Raw genomic sequence first — 23,076 nt, 5'->3', positions numbered from 1 at the left:
GATCCAAGGGCAGAGGGGTTTTCTTCCTTTTGCCTGCTCTCTAAATGCTGTGATCACACCACTCCTGGGATTCAGAGCCGGGTGTCAGCTGTCAGAATCAGCGGCCACCTGAGGCAATCGCTGGCATACATCCCCCGGTGTGCGGGAGATCGCCATCATGTACATTGTGGCCGCCATTTATCTCTTCTGCATCGCCCATTGTGGGCGCCATTTATCTCTTCTGTATCGCCCATTGTGGTCGCCATTTATCTCTTCTGCATCGCCCATTGTGGTCGCCATTTATCTCTTCTATATCGCCCATTGTGGCCGCCATTTATCTCTTCTGCATCGCCCATTGTGGCCGCCATTTATCTCTTCTGCATCGCCCATTGTGGCCGCCATTTATCTCTTCTGCATCGCCCATTGTGGCCGCCATTTATCTCTTCTGCATCGCCCATTGTGGCCGCCATTTATCTCTTCTGCATCGCCCATTGTGGCCGCCATTTATATCTTCTATATCGCCCATTGTGGCCGCCATTTATCTCTTCTGCATCGCCCATTGTGGCCGCCATTTATCTCTTCTGTATCGCCCATTGTGGCCGCCATTTATCTCTTCTGCATCGCCCATTGTGGCCGCCATTTATCTCTTCTGCATCGCCCATTGTGGCCGCCATTTATCTCTTCTGCATCGCCCATTGTGGCCGCCATTTATCTCTTCTATATCGCCCATTGTGGCCGCCATTTATCTCTTCTGCATCGCCCATTGTGGCCGCCATTTATCTCTTCTGCATCGCCCATTGTGGCCGCCATTTATCTCTTCTGCATCGCCCATTGTGGCCGCCATTTATCTCTTCTGCATCGCCCATTGTGGCCGCCATTTATCTCTTCTGCATCGCCCATTGTGGCCGCCATTTATATCTTCTATATCGCCCATTGTGGCCGCCATTTATCTCTTCTGCATCGCCCATTGTGGCCGCCATTTATCTCTTCTGCATCGCCCATTGTGGCCGCCATTTATCTCTTCTATATCGCCCATTGTGGCCGCCATTTATCTCTTCTGCATCGCCCATTGTGGCCGCCATTTATCTCTTCTGCATCGCCCATTGTGGCCGCCATTTATCTCTTCTGTATCGCCCATTGTGGCCGCCATTTATCTCTTCTGTATCGCCCATTGTGGCCGCCATTTATCTCTTCTGTATCGCCCATTGTGGCCGCCATTTATCTCTTCTGTATCGCCCATTGTGGTCGCCATTTATCTCTTCTGTATCACTTATTGTGGCCGCCATTTATCTCTTCTGTATCGTCCATTGTGGCCGCCATTTATCTCTTCTGTATCGTCCATTGTGGCCGCCATTTATCTCTTCTGTATCGCCCATTGTGGCCGCCATTTATCTCTTCTGCATCGCCCATTGTGGCCGCCATTTATCTCTTCTGTATCTATCGCCCATTGTGGCCGCCATTTATCTCTTCTGTATCTATCGCCCATTGTGGCCGCCATTTATCTCTTCTGTATCACCCATTGTGGCCGCCATTTATCTCTTCTGAGTTCCCTGTTGGTAACAGTGAGCACAGGTGAAAGAATTGGGGAAGGTGGAGGCAGATCGCTGATCTGTGCCAAGATGAAGGGAAATCGGCTACCAGCGTCTCTTCTCTACAGATAATTCTCACAAACCGATCATCCTCTTGTGTCTACACAGGTCTCGTTATCCTGGCCGCAGTACAACTCTCACCAGGAGAAGTCTATGTGCAGAGAGGATCAGACATCACTGACTGCAGCATGAAATGTCCACATGCAGATGGTGTCCTGGAGCTGTACAGAATATGCGGAAGACATGAGACCCAACTACTGGAGCTGTGGTGTGATAATAAGTGGCACTATAATCGCTACCAGCCCAGACTCCTCTATAACATGAGCACCGGGTGCTGGAGCCTGAGAAACGCCGGGAAGGACGACTCCTGTGTGTATAAGGTGGTGTATTATGGGGATAATGGAAGCTCACTGACCACGTTACCCGTCACTGTACTAGGTAAGAGCCGCTGAAGAGACCACAGAGCTCGCGCTCTACAGGGAACTTGTATATACAGTATTTGCTGTAGGTGGAGTCAGGAAGGAATTTGCTTCCAAAGATGGGGAAATTAGCATTTCCCTAATAAGTTTTTTGCTTTTCCTCTGGATAACTACAGTATGTTACAGATCTCAAGAGACTTATGTCTACTTTCTGTTAAAAATAGTTATTTCGTATATTTATTTATTCAGGACTCTTTACCAGATGTGATACTCTAAAGAAAATGTCATGATATTTCTCATAAAAAATGTAGTGGTTTATTGGATTGTCCACCAAAAAGCATCATTGCAGCAAAACATAAAATAGGTGAAATAGTTACTAAGAAATTGTCCATATCAAAGTTTGTTCCCCATCTTTCCTGAGATTCTGAATGGTAAATGGCATCTGTCTCTGTCATGGAGCATGGTAGAAGCTATCAAAAAGCACATGGCTAACTCACATACCAGCTGTGCATCTACTCTGAAGTCTGTGTACCATGTGTGAAGTCTGCAGAGCGAAGAAGAACCCCCCAAGTGACAGCCCCTCTCTCCTGTGAGTCGTGGATATATGTCTCATAGAGCACGTGTTCTCTCTATATAGTGTTAATTTTTACTCTGAGCTAAATATACAGAAATTACACATGTAATGTCAACCAAACCTTCCACGAGGCTCAGTACAGAATTGAGTGTAATAATAAGTCAATAATCAATAATTAATATTCAACACCTTCAACCTTAAAACCATGAAGAAATGAGCTGCATATTCCAGAGAGAGGACACACTAATGCTAAGTGGTTATATTACATCTCTGTCACACAAGTCCACGCCACTTATAATCCATGGCAATATACTGCTCATCTTATAAGTCGCTGATTGGCATTGTGCTGTTAATTAATCTGTTATCTGCAAGTGACTCTCCTAGTTTTACTCTCTCTAGTACAAAGTCCAAAAACCATAGATCCACAGATCCTCTCTATAGTCACATGTTCTGTATATACTATATATCCACAGCTCCTCTCTATAGTCACATGCTCTGTATATACTATATATCCACAGCTCCTCTCTATAGTCACACACTCTGTATATACTATATATCCACAGCTCCTCTCTATAGTCACATGCTCTGTATATACTATATATCCACAGCTCCTCTCTATAGTCACACACTCTGTATATACTATATATCCACAGCTCCTCTCTATAGTCACATGCTCTGTATATACTATATATCCACAGCTCCTCTCTAGTCACACGCTCTGTATATACTATATATCCAAAGCTCCTCTCTGTAGTCACACGCTCTGTATATACTATATATCCACAGCTCCTCTCTATAGTCACATGCTCTGTATATACTATATATATCCACAGCTCCTCTCTAGTCACACGCTCTGTATATACTATATATCCAAAGCTCCTCTCTGTAGTCACACGCTCTGTATATACTATATATCCACAGCTCCTCTCTATAGTCACATGCTCTGTATATACTATATATATCCACAGCTCCTCTCTAGTCACACGCTCTGTATATACTATATATCCAAAGCTCCTCTCTGTAGTCACACTCTGTATATGCTATATATCCACAGCTCCTCTCTGTAATCACATGCTCTGTATATACTATATATCCACAGCTCCTCTATAGTCACACACTTTGTATATACTATATATCCACAACTCCTCTCTATAGTCACACACTTTGTATATACTATATATCCACAGCTCCTCTCTATAGTCACACGCTCTGTATATACTATATATACATAGCTCTTCTCTATAGTCACATGCTCTGTATATACTATATATCCACAGCTCCTCTCTGTAGTCACACGCTTTGTATATACTATATATCCACAGCCCCTCTCTATAGTCACACACTCTGTATATACTAAATATACACAGCTCCTCTCTGTAGTTACACGCTCTATATATACTATATATCCACAGCTCCCCTCTGTAGTCACACGCTCTGTATATACTATATATCCACAGCTCCTGTGTAGTCACACGCTCTGTATATACTATATATCCACAACTCATCTCTATAGTCACACGCCCTGTATATACTATATATCCACAGCTCCTCTCTGTAGTCAAATGCTCTGTATATACTATATATTCACAGCTCCTCCCTGTATTCGCATGCTGTCAAGGTTCACACCGTGCTGCCAACAAGATGTCACGGATCCCAACAATATGTCAGGGATCCTGGGGAGGATATCTTTATCATCCCCACTACTCACACCAATTTGTCATGAACCGGGGTTGTTTGGTTGCCCCTGGTTCCTTCTGAAGGGGATTTATCTATATCCCTCTTCCCAGTTCTGGTTTGGAACTTGCAGGTCTGTGTCACCTCCCTTACCCTCAGGTCAGATGAGGTACTGCATCTAGGGTAATTAGTCACCAGAAAGGCTGCCTGCTATGTACTGGCTATTGGGCACACTGCAGCGAGGGCAATATAACTACTCCCACACAGGCGGGAACAATAATTATCATCGCCGCCGTTGCTACAAAGATTCCAAATCGCACAGAACAAAGTATGCAGCCACCAGCTCCGATTCCACCAAAGGTTAATGGGTCCGGAGTCAACCCAAATCAGTAGTGTAATTCACTTCAGAGGAAGGGACAGTTCGTCCATAGAGCAGAGAGAAACAGCTAGTGAATTATATATTTTACTCCATAAAAAGACAGGCATTGTTTACAAAGTATAAGGATATTATAAAGAAGACAAAATCATGTGTACATTGCAGATTACAAAAAAAATAGGATTAACATTGAAAAGAAAACACTTACAGGTCGTTTAGATAATTTCAGCTTGTTGCTGGACATGTGAAATGGAGAAGAAAGGGCTTCCATATATCCAGATGCATGAGCACAGCTTTGCCGAGCTGTTGTTAGCTTGCTTCCTGGACCAAAAACTAAAAACTAACTCCCAACTCAGTCGGGATTTCGAGGTCCGAAATGCGCGTCGGGATGGACGCGCTTGCCTGGATTCCGGTTTAGTCCCCATATCTCCGGTGACCTTTAAAAGGTAAAAACCTATCATTTATTGCTATAGTCCCTGTGGGGCATGGTCATCTAGCCGGTGATATACATATATATATATACATATATATATATGAGGGATGTTATTCTGGATTATCTCAATGAGAATAACTGTTTAACTCCATATCAGCATGGGTTTATGAGAAATCGCTCCTGTCAAACCAATCTAATCAGTTTTTATGAAGAGGTAAGCTATAGGCTGGACCACGGTGAGTCATTGGACGTGGTATATCTCGATTTTCCCAAAGCGTTTGATACCGTGCCGCACAAGAGGTTGGTACACAAAATGAGAATGCTTGGTCTGGGGGAAAATGTGTGTAAATGGGTTAGTAACTGGCTTAGTGATAGAAAGCAGAGGGTAGTTATAAATGGTATAGTCTCTAACTGGGTCGCTGTGACCAGTGGGGTACCGCAGGGGTCAGTATTGGGACCTGTTCTCTTCAACATATTCATTAATGATCTGGTAGAAGGTTTACACAGTAAAATATCGATATTTGCAGATGATACAAAACTATGTAAAGCAGTTAATACAAGAGAAGATAGTATTCTGCTACAGATGGATCTGGATAAGTTGGAAACTTGGGCTGAAAGGTGGCAGATGAGGTTTAACAATGATAAATGTAAGGTTATACACATGGGAAGAAGGAATCAATATCACCATTACACACTGAACGGGAAACCACTGGGTAAATCTGACAGGGAGAAGGACTTGGGGATCCTAGTTAATGATAAACTTACCTGGAGCAGCCAGTGCCAGGCAGCAGCTGCCAAGGCAAACAGGATCATGGGGTGCATTAAAAGAGGTCTGGATACACATGATGAGAGCATTATACTGCCTCTGTACAAATCCCTAGTTAGACCGCACATGGAGTACTGTGTCCAGTTTTGGGCACCGGTGCTCAGGAAGGATATAATGGAACTAGAGAGAGTACAAAGGAGGGCAACAAAATTAATAAAGGGGATGGGAGAACTACAATACCCAGATAGATTAGCGAAATTAGGATTATTTAGTCTAGAAAAGAGACGACTGAGGGGTGATCTAATAACCATGTATAAGTATATAAGGGGACAATACAAATATCTCGCTGAGGATCTGTTTATACCAAGGAAGGTGACGGGCACAAGGGGGCATTCTTTGCGTCTGGAGGAGAGAAGGTTTTTCCACCAACATAGAAGAGGATTCTTTACTGTTAGGGCAGTGAGAATCTGGAATTGCTTGCCTGAGGAGGTGGTGATGGCGAACTCAGTCGAGGGGTTCAAGAGAGGCCTGGATGTCTTCCTGGAGCAGAACAATATTGTATTATACAATTATTAGGTTCTGTAAAAGGACGTAGATCTGGGGATTTATTATGATGGAATATAGGCTGAACTGGATGGACAAATGTCTTTTTTCGGCCTTACTAACTATGTTACTATGTATGTTACTATACACATATATATACACTAGCTATTGAACCCGTTCTACGCCCGGGTGGCGAGCATTTATATTGGTATATGGTCTCCATCCTGGTATGTGCTGCTCCATCCTGCGTCCCCATCCTGTCGTGTGCTGCACCCATCCTGCGTCCCCATCCTGTCATGTGCTGCTCCCATCCAGCGCCCCCATCTTGTCATGTGCTGCTCCCATCCTGCGCCCCCGTTCTGTCATGTGCTGCTTCCCTCCTGCGCCCCCATTCTGTCATGTGCTGCTGCCATCCTGCGCCCCCATTATGTCATGTGCTGCTGCCATCCTGCGCCCCCGTTCTGTCATGTGCTGCTCCCATCCTGCGTCCCCGTTCTGTCATGTGCTGCCCTATTCTGTCATGTGCTGCTCCCATCCTGCGCCCCCGTTCTTTCATGTGCTGCTCCCATCCTGCGCCACCGTTCTTTAATTTGCTGCTCCCATCCATATGCCCCATACGCTGCTCCATAAAGGTTTATGGCCCCCATAAAATGCTCCATAGTATATGCCCCGTACACTGCTCCATAAAGGTTGATGGCCCCCTTAAGATACTCCATAGTATATGCCCCCGTACACTGCTCCATAAAGGTTATGACTCATACACTGCTCCATTATGGTTGATGGCCCCCTTAACATGCTCCATTTTATATGCCCCCGTACACTGCTCCATTATGGTTGATGGCCCCCTTAACATGCTCCATTTTATATGCCCCCGTACACTGCTCCATTATGGTTGATGGCCCCCTTAACATGCTCCATTTTATATGCCCCCGTACACTGCTCCATTATGGTTTATGGCCCCCTTAACATGCTCCATTGTATATGCCCCGTATGCTGCTGCAATATATATAAAAAAAAACAAAAAAACATACTCACCTATCGTCGCTGGGCGCCGAGTGCTGGGGGGCCTCAGCAGGCGGGGACACCGGCGCGCTGTGGGGGTCAGGTGCCGGTATCGCCACCAGCTCAGGCCCCCCAGCACTTATTATATTCACCTGTCCTCCGTTCCACCGCTGCGCACCGCCATCTTCCCGGTCCTCGGCCTGTGACTGTTCAGTCAGAGGGCAGCGCCGGCGCGCATTAAGCGCGTCATCGCGCCCTCTGAACTGAAGGTCACAGGCCGAGGACCGGGACACGGAGACGGAGCCGCACACAGCGCTGGAATGGGGACAGGTGAATATGGCTCATACTTACCCTCCTGGCTGTCCCTGCTTCTCTGTTGGAGATCGCGGTGTGCGTTCAGTGTTTACGCATACCGCGATCTCCTGGGAGCGTCACTCTGAGGCCCAGACTGCGTCGGCGCTTGCGCAGTCTATAAAGGCTTCGGACAGAGTGACGCTCCCAGCGTTATATTATAGATATATATATATATATATATATATATATATTGTAAGATTGCACTTACTTGCGGGTTTGGGAATACTCGCTTTGCAGCGACAAAACACACAGAAATATGTTTTCTCCTCAAAGCCTCAACTGGGTTTATTGCACCATAAACCCCAGTGGCAGAAAACACAGAACAACAATCTTCATATCACGGCAAATCAAAATAACAATGTTCGCAGCGTCACTCTGTTCCATCAGGACGGAGTACCACACGGGACCTGTTTCTGGCTCTGCAGATCCCTGTCCTCACCTCGTGCTGTTCAGGGATCGAGTCCTCCCAGGACCTCCTAACACCCAGGTTACTCGGGATCACACAGATGGCCTGTCCGGGTACTATTCAGGATGTCCATCCCAGGCTGGGACCGTCCAATACTCAGGCCAACAGTAGCAAAGTCCCACCACGTGCTCTTCAGGGCTAGCACACCCAACACAAGGTTTCTCTCAGGACCTTGCACCTGTACCATCCAGGTCTGCACACTCAGACCACACAGGACCCCTCTGCAGTGTCCAGCCAGGACACATAGAAGTCTGTCCATACTTGCAGACTCCCAAACACTCACCATGTGCTACACACACCTCCTTTACATAGGTGTAACCACACCCAGGTACCTGTCACATGGCTAGTCAGGTGAGCGTGACATCACCACAGGTCCTTCAACACAAAACCATCTTAGGTGTTCAAACACGCCTCTTTGGGTAGGTTTGTAGGTGACTGGACCCACCCATCTCTCCAATCACCTGGAAGCCTTCCCAATGTAAACAAATCCTTCAGCAGTAGATCTGCTTGAGGAAAACTACCGAGGCTTCCATCACAGGGCCACCTACCACTGCGATACATACCGTCCATCAATCACATGACCAGTCGCTGTTTCAACACAATTATGTCTCCAAGTGCATCCCGAAGTGCACATGCAGCGGCCCCTGGGTGCAACATTGGTCACTGCACCACTGTATATATATATATATATATATGGGATGTGATACCTACCAATGCATGAGCTGTAATTTTTGGTTCAAATATACCACGTGGTAAATGATTAAGGCTATGCGATTGTATGCATAATAGGGATAATTGTGGCTATGAGCAGTATACTGTATATGTGTTATTATTTGATTGTTATATCACCTAAGTAAACCGTGGGTCCAGGCGATGGCGTCGCTAATTATGTACTACACTGTGTGAACATGTTGTTCTATTTTCACCTTCTTCCCTAATTGGTGATATGTGTTTTAAACTTTGTGATTCAATAAAATTTATATAGATTTTTGATGAAATTTGACCTTCTGATCATCGTATTTTTCTTGTGTGATCTTGTAACATATTTGATGATAGGTCCGGTAATCCGGTGGACACATGGAATGGGTTTATGATAGTTAATAATTGGCACTATGTGTCTTAGTCATACTTGCTATATTTGGCATGCTCTGTATATACTATATATCCACAGCTCCCCTCTGTAGTCGCATGCTCTGTATATACTATATATCCTGTTGTGAATTCTGTGGCAGAGCTCCCTCCTGTGGCCACAAGTGGTACTTCGGCTGGTTCTCTCTGTGAGCTTCCGTTGGTGGAGGAAAGTGGTACTGCGGCTTCTGAGTCTCCTTCCTCAGGTGATGTGCGGAGGTCGTTAGACCTTCTCTATTTAACTCCGCCTAGTGCTGTGATCCTGGCCTCCTGTCAATGTTCTAGTGTGGGTCTAGCTTCCTCCTGGATCGTTCCTGTGGCCTGCTGCTCTGCATAAGCTAAGTTGTGCTTGTGTTATTTTTTGTTTGCTGTTTTTTCTGTCCAGCGTGCTCTATTTGTTTTTGTTGCTTGCTGGAAGCTCTGGGACGCAGAGGGTGTACCTCCGTGCCGTTAATTCGGTACGGAGGGTCTTTTTGCCCCCCTCTGTGTGGTTGTTTGTAGGGTTTTGTGTTGACCGCAAAGTTACCTTTCCTATCTTCGGTCTATTCAGAAAGTCGGGCCTCACTTTGCTAAATCTGTTTCATCTCTACGTTTGTCTTTTCATCTCACTCACAGTCATTATATGTGGGGGCTGCCTTTTCCTTTGGGGAATTTCTCTGAGGCAAGTTAGGCTTGTTTTCCTCTTAGGCCTAGCTAGTTTCTCAGGCTGTGCCGAGTTGCATAGGTAGCGTTAGGCGCAATCCACGGCTGCCTTTAGTTGTGGTAAGATAGTATAGGGATTGCGGTCAGCAGAGTTCCCACGTCTCAGAGCTCGTCCTATGTTTTTGGGTTATTGCCAGGTCACTATTTGTGCTCTGAACTTCAACATCCATTGTGGTTCTGAATTACCATTTCATAACAGTACTGGAGGCCCAAAGTACTAATGATTCTCAATAGAGGGAAAAAAGAAGTTCTGAGACCATTTTTTTTTCTCTGCACTGTGTTCAGTCTTTTTTTTCCCCTAGACATTTGGGTGGTTCAGGACACAGGTGAAGCAATGGACATTAAAGCTCTGTTTTCATGTGTGGATCAGCTCACTGCAAGAGTACAAAATATTCAGGACTTTGTGACTCAGAATTCTATGTTAGAACCAAGAATTCCTATTCCTGATTTGTTTTTTTGGAGATAGAACTAAATTTCTGAGTTTCAAAAATAATTGCAAACTATTTCTGGCTTTGAAACCTCGCTCTTCTGGTGATCCAGTTCAACAAGTTAGGATCGTTATTTCTTTTTTTGCGTGGCGATCCTCAGGACTGGGCATTTTCCCTTGCGCCAGGGGACCCTGCATTAAGTAATATTGATGCATTTTTTCTGGCGCTCGGATTGCTGTACGATGAGCCTAATTCTGTGGATCAGGCAGAGAAGAATTTGCTGGCTCTGTGTCAGGGTCAAGATGAAATAGAAGTATATTGTCAGAAATTTAGAAAGTGGTCCGTGCTCACTCAGTGGAATGAAGGTGCGCTCGCAGCTATTTTCATAAAAGGTCTCTCTGAGGCCCTTAAGGATGTCATGGTGGGATTTCCCATGCCTGCTGGTCTGAATGAGTCTATGTCCTTGGCCATTCAGATCGGTCGACGCTTGCGCGAGCGTAAATCTGTGCACCATTTGGCGGTATTACCTGAGCTTAAACCTGAGCCTATGCAGTGCGATAGGACTTTGACTAGAGTCGAACGGCAAGAACACAGACGTCAGAATGGGCTGTGTATCTACTGTGGTGATTCCACTCATGCTATCTCTGATTGTCCTAAGCGCACTAGGCGGTTCGCTAGGTCTGCCACCATTGGTATGGTACAGTCTAAATTTCTTCTGTCTGTTACCTTGATCTGCTCTTTGTCATCGTATTCTGTCATGGCATTTGTGGACTCAGGCGCTGCTCTTAATTTGATGGACTTGGAGTATGCTAGGCGTTGTGGGTTTTTCTTGGAGCCCTTGCAGTGTCCTATTCCATTGAGAGGAATTGATGCTACACCTTTGGCCAAGAATAAGCCTCAGTACTGGACCCAGCTGACCATGTGCATGGCTCCTGCACATCAGGAGGTTATTCGCTTTCTGGTGTTGCATAATCTGCATGATGTGGTCGTGTTGGGGTTGCCATGGCTACAAGTCCATAATCCAGTATTAGATTGGAAATCCATGTCTGTGTCCAGCTGGGGTTGTCAGGGGATACATGGTGATGTCCCATTTCTGACAATTTCTTCCTCCACCCCTTCTGAGGTTCCTGAGTTCTTGTCTGATTACCGGGATGTATTTGATGAGCCCAAGTCCGATGCCCTACCTCCGCATAGGGATTGTGATTGTGCTATCAATTTGATTCCTGGTAGTAAATTCCCAAAAGGTCGACTGTTTAATTTATCTGTGCCTGAGCACGCCGCTGTGCGGAGTTATGTGAAGGAGTCTTTGGAGAAGGGGCATATTCGCCCGTCGTCATCGCCATTGGGAGCAGGGTTCTTTTTTGTAGCCAAGAAGGATGGTTCACTGAGACCTTGTATAGATTACCGCCTTCTTAATAAGATCACGGTTAAATTTCAGTACCCCTTGCCATTGTTATCTGATTTATTTGCTCGGATTAAGGGGGCTAGTTGGTTCACCAAGATAGATCTTCGTGGTGCGTTTAATCTTGTGCGTATTAAGCGAGGCGATGAGTGGAAAACTGCATTTAATACGCCCGAGGGCCATTTTGAGTACCTAGTAATGCCATTCGGACTTGCCAATGCTCCATCTGTATTTCAGTCCTTTATGCATGACATCTTCCGAGAGTACCTGGATAAATTCCTGATTGTGTACTTAGATGACATTTTGATCTTCTCGGATGATTGGGAGTCTCATGTGAAGCAGGTCAGAACGATGTTTCAGGTCCTGCGTGCTAATTCTTTGTTTGTGAAGGGATCTAAGTGTCTCTTTGGTGTTCAGAAGGTTTCATTTTTGGGGTTCATCTTTTCCCCTTCTACTATCGAGATGGATCCTGTTAAGGTCCAAGCTATCCATAATTGGACTCAGCCGACATCTCTGAAAAGTCTGCAAAAGTTCCTGGGCTTTGCTAATTTTTATCGTCGCTTCATCTGTAATTTTTCTAGCATTGCCAAACCATTGACCGATTTGACCAAGAAAGGTGCTGATTTGGTCAATTGGTCTTCTGCTGCGGTGGAAGCTTTTCAGGAGTTGAAGCGTCGTTTTTCTTCTGCCCCTGTGTTGTGTCAGCCAGATGTTTCGCTTCCGTTCCAGGTCGAGGTTGATGCTTCTGAGATTGGAGCAGGGGCTGTTTTGTTGCAGAGAAGTTCTGATTGCTCGGTGATGAAACCATGCGCCTTCTTTTCCAGGAAGTTTTCGCCTGCTGAGCGTAATTATGATGTGGGCAATCGTGAATTGCTGGCCATGAAGTGGGCATTCGAGGAGTGGCGTCATTGGCTTGAAGGAGCTAAGCATCGCGTGGTGGTCTTGACTGATCACAAGAACTTGACTTATCTCGAGTCCGCCAAGCGGTTGAATCCTAGACAAGCTCGTTGGTCGTTATTTTTTGCCCGTTTTGACTTTGTGATTTCATACCTTCCGGGCTCTAAAAATGTGAAGGCGGATGCCCTGTCTAGGAGTTTTGTGCCCGACTCTCCGGGTGTATCTGAGCCGGCGGGGATCCTCAAAGAGGGAGTAATTGTGTCTGCCATCTCCCCTGATTTGCGGCGGGTGCTGCAAAAATTTCAGGCTAATAAACCTGATCGTTGCCCAGCGGAGAAACTGTTTGTCCCTGATAGGTGGACGAATAAAGTTATCTCTGAGGTTCATTGTTCGGTGTTGGCTGGTCATCCTGGAATCTTTGGTACCAGAGAGTTAGTGGCTAGATCCTTTTGGTGGCCATCTCTGTCGCGGGATGTGCGTACTTTTGTGCAATCCTGTGGGATTTGTGCTCGGGTTAAGCCCTGCTGTTCTCGTGCTAGTGGGTTGCTTTTGCCCTTGCCGGTCCCGAAGAGGCCTTGGACTCATATCTCTATGGATTTTATTTCAGATCTTCCCGTCTCTCTAAAGATGTCAGTCATTTGGGTGGTCTGTGATCGCTTCTCTAAGATGGTCCATTTGGTACCCTTGCCTAAATTGCCTTCCTCCTCTGATTTGGTGCCATTGTTTTTCCAGCATGTGGTTCGTTTACATGGCATTCCAGAGAATATCGTTTCTGACAGAGGTTCCCAGTTTGTTTCGAGGTTTTGGCGAGCCTTTTGTGGTAGGATGGGCATTGATTTGTCTTTTTCCTCGGCTTTCCATCCTCAGACTAATGGCCAGACCGAACGAACCAATCAGACCTTGGAGACATATCTGAGATGCTTTGCTTCTGCTGATCAGGATGACTGGGTGTCTTTTTTGCCTTTGGCTGAGTTCGCCCTTAATAATCGGGCCAGTTCGGCTACCTTGGTTTCGCCGTTCTTCTGCAACTCTGGGTTCCATCCTCGGTTCTCGTCTGGGCAGGTTGAGTCTTCGGACTGTCCTGGTGTGGATACTGTGGTGCACAGGTTGCAGCAGATTTGGACTCATGTAGTGGACAATTTGACCTTGTCCCAGGAGAAGGCTCAACGTTTCGCTAATCGCAGACGCTGTGTGGGTCCCCGACTTCATGTTGGGGATTTGGTTTGGTTGTCATCTCGTCATATTCCTATGAAGGTTTCCTCTCCTAAATTTAAGCCTCGTTTCATTGGTCCGTATAGGATTTCTGAGGTTCTTAATCCTGTGTCTTTACGTTTGACCCTTCCTGAATCTTTTTCCATCCATAACGTGTTCCATAGGTCATTGTTGCGGAGATACGTGGCACCTATGGTTCCATCGGTTGATCCTCCTGCCCCGGTTTTGGTGGAGGGGGAGTTGGAGTATATTGTGGAGAAGATTTTGGATTCTCGGGTTTCAAGGCGGAAACTCCAGTATCTGGTTAAGTGGAAGGGTTATGCTCAGGAAGATAATTCCTGGGTCTTTGCCTCTGATGTCCATGCTCCCGATCTGGTTCGTGCCTTTCATATGGCTCATCCTGGTCGTCCTGGGAGCTCTGGTGAGGGTTCGGTGACCCCTCCTCAAGGGGGGGGTACTGTTGTGAATTCTGTGGCAGAGCTCCCTCCTGTGGCCACAAGTGGTATTTCGGCTGGTTCTCTCTGTGAGCTTCCGTTGGTGGAAGGAAGTGGTACTGCGGCTTCTGAGTCTCCTTCCTCAGGTGATGTGGTGATGTCATTAGACGTTTCCTATTTAGCTCCACCTGGTGCTTTGATCCTGGCCTCTTGTCAATGTTCTAGTGTGGGTCTAGCTTCCTCCTGGATCGTTCCTGTGGCCTGCTGCTCTGCATAAGCTAAGTTGTGCTTGTGTTATTTTTTGTTTGCTGTTTTTTCTGTCCAGCGTGCTCTATTTGTTTTTGTTGCTTGCTGGAAGCTCTGGGACGCAGAGGGTGTACCCCCGTGCCGTTAGTTCGGTACGGAGGGTCTTTTTGCCCCCTCTGCGTGGTTGTTTGTAGGGTTTTGTGTTGACCGCAAAGTTACCTTTCCTATCTTCGGTCTATTCAGAAAGTCGGGCCTCACTTTGCTAAATCTGTTTCATCTCTACGTTTGTCTTTTCATCTCACTCACAGTCATTATATGTGGGGGGCTGCCTTTTCCTTTGGGGAATTTCTCTGAGGCAAGTTAGGCTTGTTTTCCTCTTAGGCCTAGCTAGTTTCTCAGGCTGTGCCGAGTTGCATAGGTAGCGTTAGGCGCAAACCACGGCTGCCTTTAGTTGTGGTAAGATAGTATAGGGATTGCGGTCAGCAGAGTTCCCACGTCTCAGAGCTCGTCCTATGTTTTTGGGTTATTGCCAGGTCACTATTTGTGCTCTGAACTTCAACATCCATTGTGGTTCTGAATTACCATTTCATACAGTTAGGGCCAGAAATATTTGGACAGTGACACAATTTTCGCGAGTTGGGCTCTGCATGCCACCACATTGGATTGGAAATGAAACCTCTACAACAGAATTCAAGTGCAGATTGTAATGTTTAATTTGAAGGGTTGAACAAAAATATCTGATAGAAAATGTAGGAACTGTACACATTTCTTTACAAACACTCCACATTTTAGGAGGTCAAAAGTAATTGGACAAATAAACATAACCCAAACAAAATATTTTTATTTTCAATATTTTGTTGCAAATCCTTTGGAGGCAATCACTGCCTTAAGTCTGGAACCCATGGACATCACCAAACGCTGGGTTTCCTCCTTCTTAATGCTTTGCCAGGCCTTTACAGCCGCAGCCTTCAGGTCTTGCTTGTTTGTGGGTCTTTCCGTCTTAAGTCTGGATTTGAGCAAGTGAAATGCATGCTCAATTGGGTTTAGATCTGGAGATTGACTTGGCCATTGCAGAATGTTCCACTTTTTGGCACTCATGAACTCCTGGGTAGCTTTGGCTGTATGCTTGGGGTCATTGTCCATCTGTACTATTAAGCGCCGTCCAATCAACTTTGCAGCATTTGGCTGAATCTGGGCTGAAAGTATATCCCGATACACTTCAGAATTCATCCGGCTACTCTTGTCTGCTCTTATGTCATCAATAAACACAAGTGACCCAGTGCCATTGCCCATGCCATCACGTTGCCTCCACCATGTTTTACAGAGGATGTGGTGTGCCTTGGATCATGTGCCGTTCCCTTTCTTCTCCAAACTTTTTTCTTCCCATCATTCTGGTACAGGTTGATCTTTGTCTCATCTGTCCATAGAATACTTTTCCAGAACTGAGCTGGCTTCTTGAGGTGTTTTTCTGTCTATTTTTGGTATTGGTGAATGGTTTGCATCTAGATGTGAACCCTTTGTATTTACTGTCATGGAGTCTTCTCTTTACTGTTGACTTAGAGACAGATACACCTACTTCACTGAGAGTGTTCTGGACTTCAGTTGATGTTGTGAACGGGTTCTTCTTCACCAAATTAAGTATGCGGCGATCATCCACCACTGTTGTCATCCGTGGACGCCCAGGCCTTTTTGAGTTCCCAAGCTCACCAGTCAATTCCTTTTTTTCTCAGAATGTACCCAACTGTTGATTTTGCTACTCCAAGCATGTCTGCTATCTCTCTGATGGATTTTTTCTTTTTTTTCAGCCTCAGGATGTTCTGCTTCACCTCAATTGAGAGTTCCTTTGACCGCATGTTGTCTGCTCACAGCAACAGCTTCCAAATGCAAAACCACACACCTGGAATCCACCCCTGACCTTTTAACTACTTCATTGATTACAGGTTAACGAGGGAGACGCCTTCAGAGTTAATTGCAGCCCTTAGAGTCCATTGTCCAGTTACTTTTGGTCCCTTGAAAAAGAGGACGCTATGCATTACAGAGCTATGATTCCTAAACCCTTTCTCCGATTTGGATGTGGAAACTATCATATTGCAGCTGGGAGTGTGCACTTTCAGCCCATATTATATATATAATTGTATTTCTGAACATGTTTTTGTAAACAGGTAAAATAACAAAACTTGTGTCACTGTCCAAATATTTCTGGCCCTAACTGTAACAATATCCACAGCTCCCCTCTGTAGTCACATGCTCTGTATATACTATATATCCACAGCTCCTCTCTGTAGTCACACGCTCTGTATATACTATATATCCACAGCCCCTCTGTAGTCACACGCTCTGCATATACTATATATCCACAGCTCCTCCAAAGTCACACTCTGTTTATACTATATATCTGAGTCGCCCACCAGGGCAATAGGGGTACTCGGTACCGGGTCCGGTCGCTCTTAAAGGGGATGTTATGGTGGCTGCGACCCGGTCCGTGGCCCTGAGACTCAATTAAAAGGGGAAAGGTCTTTAAAGGGATTTTGGTAATAAAGTCTATTCGTGACACCACCTGTGGTTCTCGGTCAGAGGGACCGATGCTGCTTAAAGTGGTCCTCTGGGGTGATGTGGTTGCAGCAAAATGGTGATGCTTCCCACAGGTGAAGCCGGGTCCCCAGGGCTCCCAAGGTGTATGGCCAGGATGGTGGGTTGCCGGTAATAACGGAAGACACAGGGTTGCAGTCTTTACCTGGTTTACTGATGGTAACAGGCCTCAGTCCAGGGTACCAGCAACAGGTACAGAAGGAGTACAGGCAGCCAGGAAACAAATGGTAATCTCCCTTGGCAGGTCAGGTTGGGAGCCTTCCTAGATGCACTCGATTTCTGGTACCTTGCTGGCCTTTCTCTCTCCTGTCCTGGGACAGAACCTGAACGGTGGGCAGCTTGAGCCGTTCTCTTGGGGTCTCTGACACGGTGACTCCAGGCTCTATCTGCTTTACCTCAGGTATGGTATGGGCAATTAACATACAGTCCTATGCCCTATGGGTCTACTGTATCTACTTGCAGATATCCACAATCTCGGGGATCCCGGTGCCCGGTTTCTTCGCTATGGCTCTGAGGGGCTCAATGACAGCCCTCCTCGGGCTCCTAATCTCTCCTGTCGCTTCCCTCTCACAGACTGTCTGTCTACTTCCTCCTCCAGACCAGGATGTAAAATCAGGGAAGTTCCCCTAAAACAGGGTTCTGAGCGCCCCCCCTCTGGCCTGGAGTTAGAATATGTTGTGTGTAAGATTTACCTGCCAAAGGGATCCCACTTGTCTCCAGGCATGGCACTACCCTCCCCGAGAGGAAGGCAGCACCACTGTGGTACCTGAATGAGTCACCCCAGCAGGGCAGTGGGGTACTGGGTAGCGGGTCCGGTCTCAAAGGGGGATGTCACAGTGGCTGAGACCCGGTCCGTGGCCCTGGAACTCAACAAAAGGGGAAAGGACTTTTAAGGGAAAATTGTCAATAAGTCTGTCGTGACGCCACCATTGGTGTTCGGTCAATAGTGGGACCGACGCTGCGTTAAAAGGGTCCCCTGTTTTTTTTTTGTTGCAGCACGGATGGTACACTTCCCACAGGTGAAACGTGGTCCCTAGGGGTCCTAAGATGTAAGGCGTTGACGGTATGTGCCGATGAATAAGTAGAGGACACAAGTTGTAAGTCTTTACCTGGTTTACTGTAGTTGGCTGGCCACAGTCCAGGGCATCAGGCATGGGTGATTATATGGCCCGGCCGGCTTGGAGGCAAGGGAGGGTTCCCTTTCCAGACGAGGTCCGTGAGCCTTTCCATCTAGCACCATTATATATGAAGTCCCTGCTGCCTGAAGCTTTCTACAGGATCCTCCGCTTTCCCCCTGTCCTGGGACAGGTAATAATAATAATAATAATTTTATTTATATAGCGCAAACATATTCCGCAGCGCTTCACAAATTATAGAGGGGACTTGTACTGACAATAGACATTGCAGCATAACAGAAATCACAGTTCAAAACAGATACCAAGAGGAATGAGGGCCCTGCTGCTCGCAAGCTTACAAACTATGAGGAAAAGGGGAGACACGAGAGGTGGATGGTAACAATTGCTTTAGTTATTCGGACCGGCCATAGTGTAAGGATCGGGTGTTCATGTAAAGCTGCATGAACCAGTTATCAGCCTAAGTATGTAGCAGTGCAGACACAGAGGGCTAATACTGCATAAAGTGAATGAGAACATGATGCAAGGAACCTGATTATGGGTTAAGTTTTTTTTTTTGAATGGGCCACACAGGGATAGTTAGGTTAATGCATTGAGGCGGTAGGCCAATCTGAACAGATACGTTTTTAGGGCACGCTTAAAACTGTGGGGATTGGGGATTAATCGTATTAACCTGGGTAGTGCATTCCAAAGAATCGGCGCAGCACGTGTAAAGTCTTGGAGACGGGAGTGGGAGGTTCTGATTTTTGAGGATGCTAACCTGAGGTCATTAGCGGAGCGGAGGGCACGGGTAGGGTGGTAGACTGAGACCAGAGAGGAGATGTAGGGTGGTGCTGAGCCATGGAGCGCTTTGTGGATGAGGGTAGTAGTTTTGTACTGGATTCTGGAGTGGATGGGTAGCCAGTGTAATGACTGGCACAGGGTAGAGGCATCGGTGTAACGGTTGGTGAGGAATATGATCCTGGCTGCAGAATTCAGGACAGATTGGAGCGGGGAGACTTTGGTAAGAGGGAGGCCGATTAGTAGAGAGCTACAATAGTCCAGACGAGAATGAATAAGTGAAACAGTGAGAGTTTTTGCAGAAAGGGGCGAATTCTAGAAATGTTTTTGAGATGCAGATAAGAAGAGCGAGCCAGTGATCGGATGTGGGGGGTGAATGAAAGCTCGGAATCAAGTATGACCCCAAGGCAGCGGGCATGCTGCTTTGGAATAATGGTGGAACCGCACACGGAGATGGCAATGTCAGGCAAAGGTAGGTTAATAGAGGGAGAAAACACGAGGAGTTCAGTTTTTGACAGGTTCAGTTTCAGATAGAGGGAGGACATGATGTTAGAGACAGCGGTAAGACAATCACTGGTGTTTTCTAAAAAGGTTGGCGTGATAACAGGAGAAGAAGTGTATAATTGGGTGTCGTCAGCATAGAGATGGTACTGGAAACCAAATCTACTGATTGTTTGTCCAATAGGGGCAGTATACAAAGAGAAGAGGAGGGGGCCTAGGACAGATCCTTGAGGAACCCCAACAGTAAGGGGAAGGTGAGAGGAGGAGGAACCAGCAAAACATACAGTAAAGGAGCGGTCAGAGAGATAGGAGGAGAACCAGGAGAGAACGGTGTCCTTGAGGCCGATGGAGCGGAGCATAGTGAGGAGGAGCTGATGATCCACAGTGTCGAATGCTGCGGAGAGATCCAAGAGAATTAGCATGGAGTAGTGACCATTAGACTTAGCTGTTAGTAGATCATTAGAGACTTTAGTGACGGCAGTTTCCGTAGAGTGTAAAGAGCGGAAACCAGATTGAAGAGGGTCGAGAACAGAGTTATCTGAGAGACAGCGGGTAAGACGGGAGTGGACCAGGCGCTCGAGGAGTTTAGAGATGAAGGGAAGATTAGAGACAGGTCTATAGTTAGCAGCACAGTTTTGGTCGAGGGATGGTTTTTAAAGTAATGGATGTATGATGGCGTGCTTAAATGAGAAAGGAAAAATACCGGAAGTGAGAGAAAGGTTGAATATTTTTGTTAGGTGAGAGGTGACAGCCGGGGAAAGGGACTGAAGGAGATGTGACGGAATGGGGTCACTGGTGCAAGTCGTTGGGCAAGAAGATGCAAGGAGCTGATTACTTCTTCTTCTGTAACTGTTTCAAAGTCAAAGAATGAACTAGATGCAGTGGGGAAGGGAGGACAGTGCATAGTATGAAGAGATTGGGAGATGATTTCCTGTCGAATGTGGTCAATTTTTTCTTTGAAGTAATTGGCAAGATCGTCAGCGCGGAGATCCGTGGTTGGGGCCTGCACTCTTGGGTTGAGTAGGGACTGGAAAGTGTCAAAGAGACGTTTAGGGTTATTGGACAGCGAGGTGATGAGGGTGTTGAAATAGGTTTGTTTGGAGAGGTGAAGGGCAGAGTTGTATGGTTTTAGCATGAATTTATAATGGATGAAATCTTCGGGTAGATTAGATTTTCTCCACAGACCTGCACGACAGGCAGCTTGAGCCGTCTTACAGGGACTCTATCATGCCCAGGGCTCCTCAGGTGCTGCTGTGTCTCAGGCATGGTGTGGGCCAATTACATACAGTTCCTGGCCTTCCAGTTCTGCTCTGTGTCTGAGAGTCCCACAAAAGCCTCGGGCTCCCGGTACCCGGTACTGCGCTTCGCCTCTGAGGGTGCCCGGTCTCCTCTGAGCCCTGTTCCTCTCCTTTGCTCCCTTCCTCTCCAACTCCTCCACATCCAACCCCTCGAGTTCACTATCATTTCTAGAGGCTGCAGCTCCCTCGTGGCTGCCAGGCCTCTCTGTCTGTCCCGAACGTCCTTTCACTTCAGTGTCTCTATCAGACTCTCCTAACTCCAACTAACTAACTCCTCCTCCAGACCAGGACATATGTCCATATTTGAGGGAAGCTCCCCTGAATCCGGGTCTTGAGCTCCCCCTCCTGGCCTGGATTCAGAATATGTTGCATGTGAGTGCCTTACCTGGTGAAGAGAACTCCATTGCCTCTGAGCATGATATTACCCTCCCCAAAGGGAACGCAACATCGCTGTAGCAACCAGTTACCTGGGGTGCTACATGAATTCCTGGGGTGCCACATATCTACAGCTCGGGGGCGTGGCCTAGCAGAGCATGTGAGCTGTCGCATGTAGGAGCTCTCCCGCTGCACATATCGTGTAAACGGTTATACGGAGGTGCCACCCAACGCCTGCTACAGTTGCCGGGATACCCGAGAGTCCAGTGAGCAGGGTGAACTGGGAGGTGCCGGTATCTGCAGTCTGGATGATGCGCAGGAGACAGAAAGAGCTGGGGACAGAAGGCAGTTCCCGGTCCCATGATGGCAACGAGCTAGTAGAGGAAGAGGCGGCAAAGGCAAGCGATGCATACAGGAGGTGGATGGAGGTGATCTCCAAGCTGGAGAAGTTTGCCAGTATGGAGGGATCGGAGAAGCTGCAGCAGGGAGTTGGAGGCGAAGGAGGCTGCGGGTGTGAGAGACCCTGGAGACCTGATGGAGAAGCAGCCCCAAGAACAGTGCAGTAAAATGACTTTGCAAGGCCCTACATGTGCTGATAAGGCTCCTGAGGAGAGAGGCATGTCACCCATAGCTGAAACCAAGCAATCCCCTATACTCAGTCGTCAAGTTATTAATGAGGGGGAAGCTGAAGTGAATGAGCTAACCCTCAGAGACATTTTTTCAAAAGTGATTTACTGTAAATCTGTGTTAGCTGCCCTGACATCGCAGGTTGAAGGATTAAAGGGCGAAATGGCTACTTTCCGTTCCTCCATGCACAAAGTAGAGGAGAGAGTGAAGGCAGTGGAGGAGCGTGTGGGGGGAGCGGAGGATCAAATTGCTGAACTGTTAAAAAGGGAGAAAAAAAATATACCCAAAGTATTGCAGAGTTGGAATTTAAGACAGATGATCTGGAAAATCGTTCCCGCAGGAATAATTTAAGAATCGTTGGGGTCCCTGAGAATGCAGAGGGAAATAACCCCATGGATTTTATTGAGTCATGGTTAAAAAATAAAGTGGGGTGAGAAAGCCTCACTAAATTGTTTGCGGTGGAGAGGGCGCACAGGGTACCATCTAGACCCAGCCCCCCGGATCTGCCCCGAGATCTATCCTGGCCAAAATCCTGAATTATCGTGACCGGGACATTCTACTCAGAAAGGCCAGACACATGAATGCCTTGGCTATTGATGGAAACCAGATTTCTATTTACCCTGACTACTATGCAGCAGTTCAGAAGCTCAGGATGAAATTTTGAGAGGTTAAAAGGAGACTGCGGGGTCTGAACCTGTCCTATTCAATGTTGTATCCGGCCAAATTAAGAGTGAGGGTATGTGCACACGTTCCGGATTTTTCGCGTGTTTTTTCGGCGGTTAAAAAAACGCTTAAAAAATGCATACATTAAGCATCCCATCATTTTGCATAATGCATTCCGTAATTTTTGTGCACATGTTGCGGATTATTCCGCAATAAAAACGCATCGCGGAAAAATACGCAGCATGTTCATTAATTTTGTGGGTTTTTTTGCGGATTTCCCACTATTTTATGCATTGGGAAGCGCCGGAAAAAAATGCGATCTCCGGTTTTATTCAGAAAATTTCTGCATAACATCCTGATGTGTGCACATACCCTGATGGCTCTGGGAGTGGTACACTTTTTTCAGAACCCAGAAGAGACAAAAAATTGGCTAGATCGAAACGCTAAAAAGATTGGAGCTGAGAAGGATCGTTGAAAACGTCTCCA

General features: G+C 46.6%; 1 protein-coding gene across 5 annotated transcripts in view; it reads left to right on the top strand.

The window, feature by feature from the left end:
* The window catches only part of LOC138672487 (uncharacterized), a 210,263-nt gene that overhangs the window by 33,917 nt on the left and 153,270 nt on the right, over positions 1–23,076 (top strand). For all 5 annotated transcript variants that reach the window (XM_069760508.1, XM_069760509.1, XM_069760507.1 and 2 more), the window contains exon 2: positions 1,677–2,006. In XM_069760508.1, the coding sequence (XP_069616609.1) occupies positions 1,677–2,006 (330 nt within the window). The remainder of the gene's footprint in view (positions 1–1,676; positions 2,007–23,076) is intronic.

This window comes from Ranitomeya imitator, chromosome 3 (assembly GCF_032444005.1).
Source record: "Ranitomeya imitator isolate aRanImi1 chromosome 3, aRanImi1.pri, whole genome shotgun sequence".
Taxonomy (NCBI): Eukaryota; Metazoa; Chordata; class Amphibia; order Anura; family Dendrobatidae; genus Ranitomeya; species Ranitomeya imitator.
The sequence above is the reverse complement of the archived record's forward strand: the minus strand, read 5'-3'. Positions and strand labels throughout refer to the sequence as shown.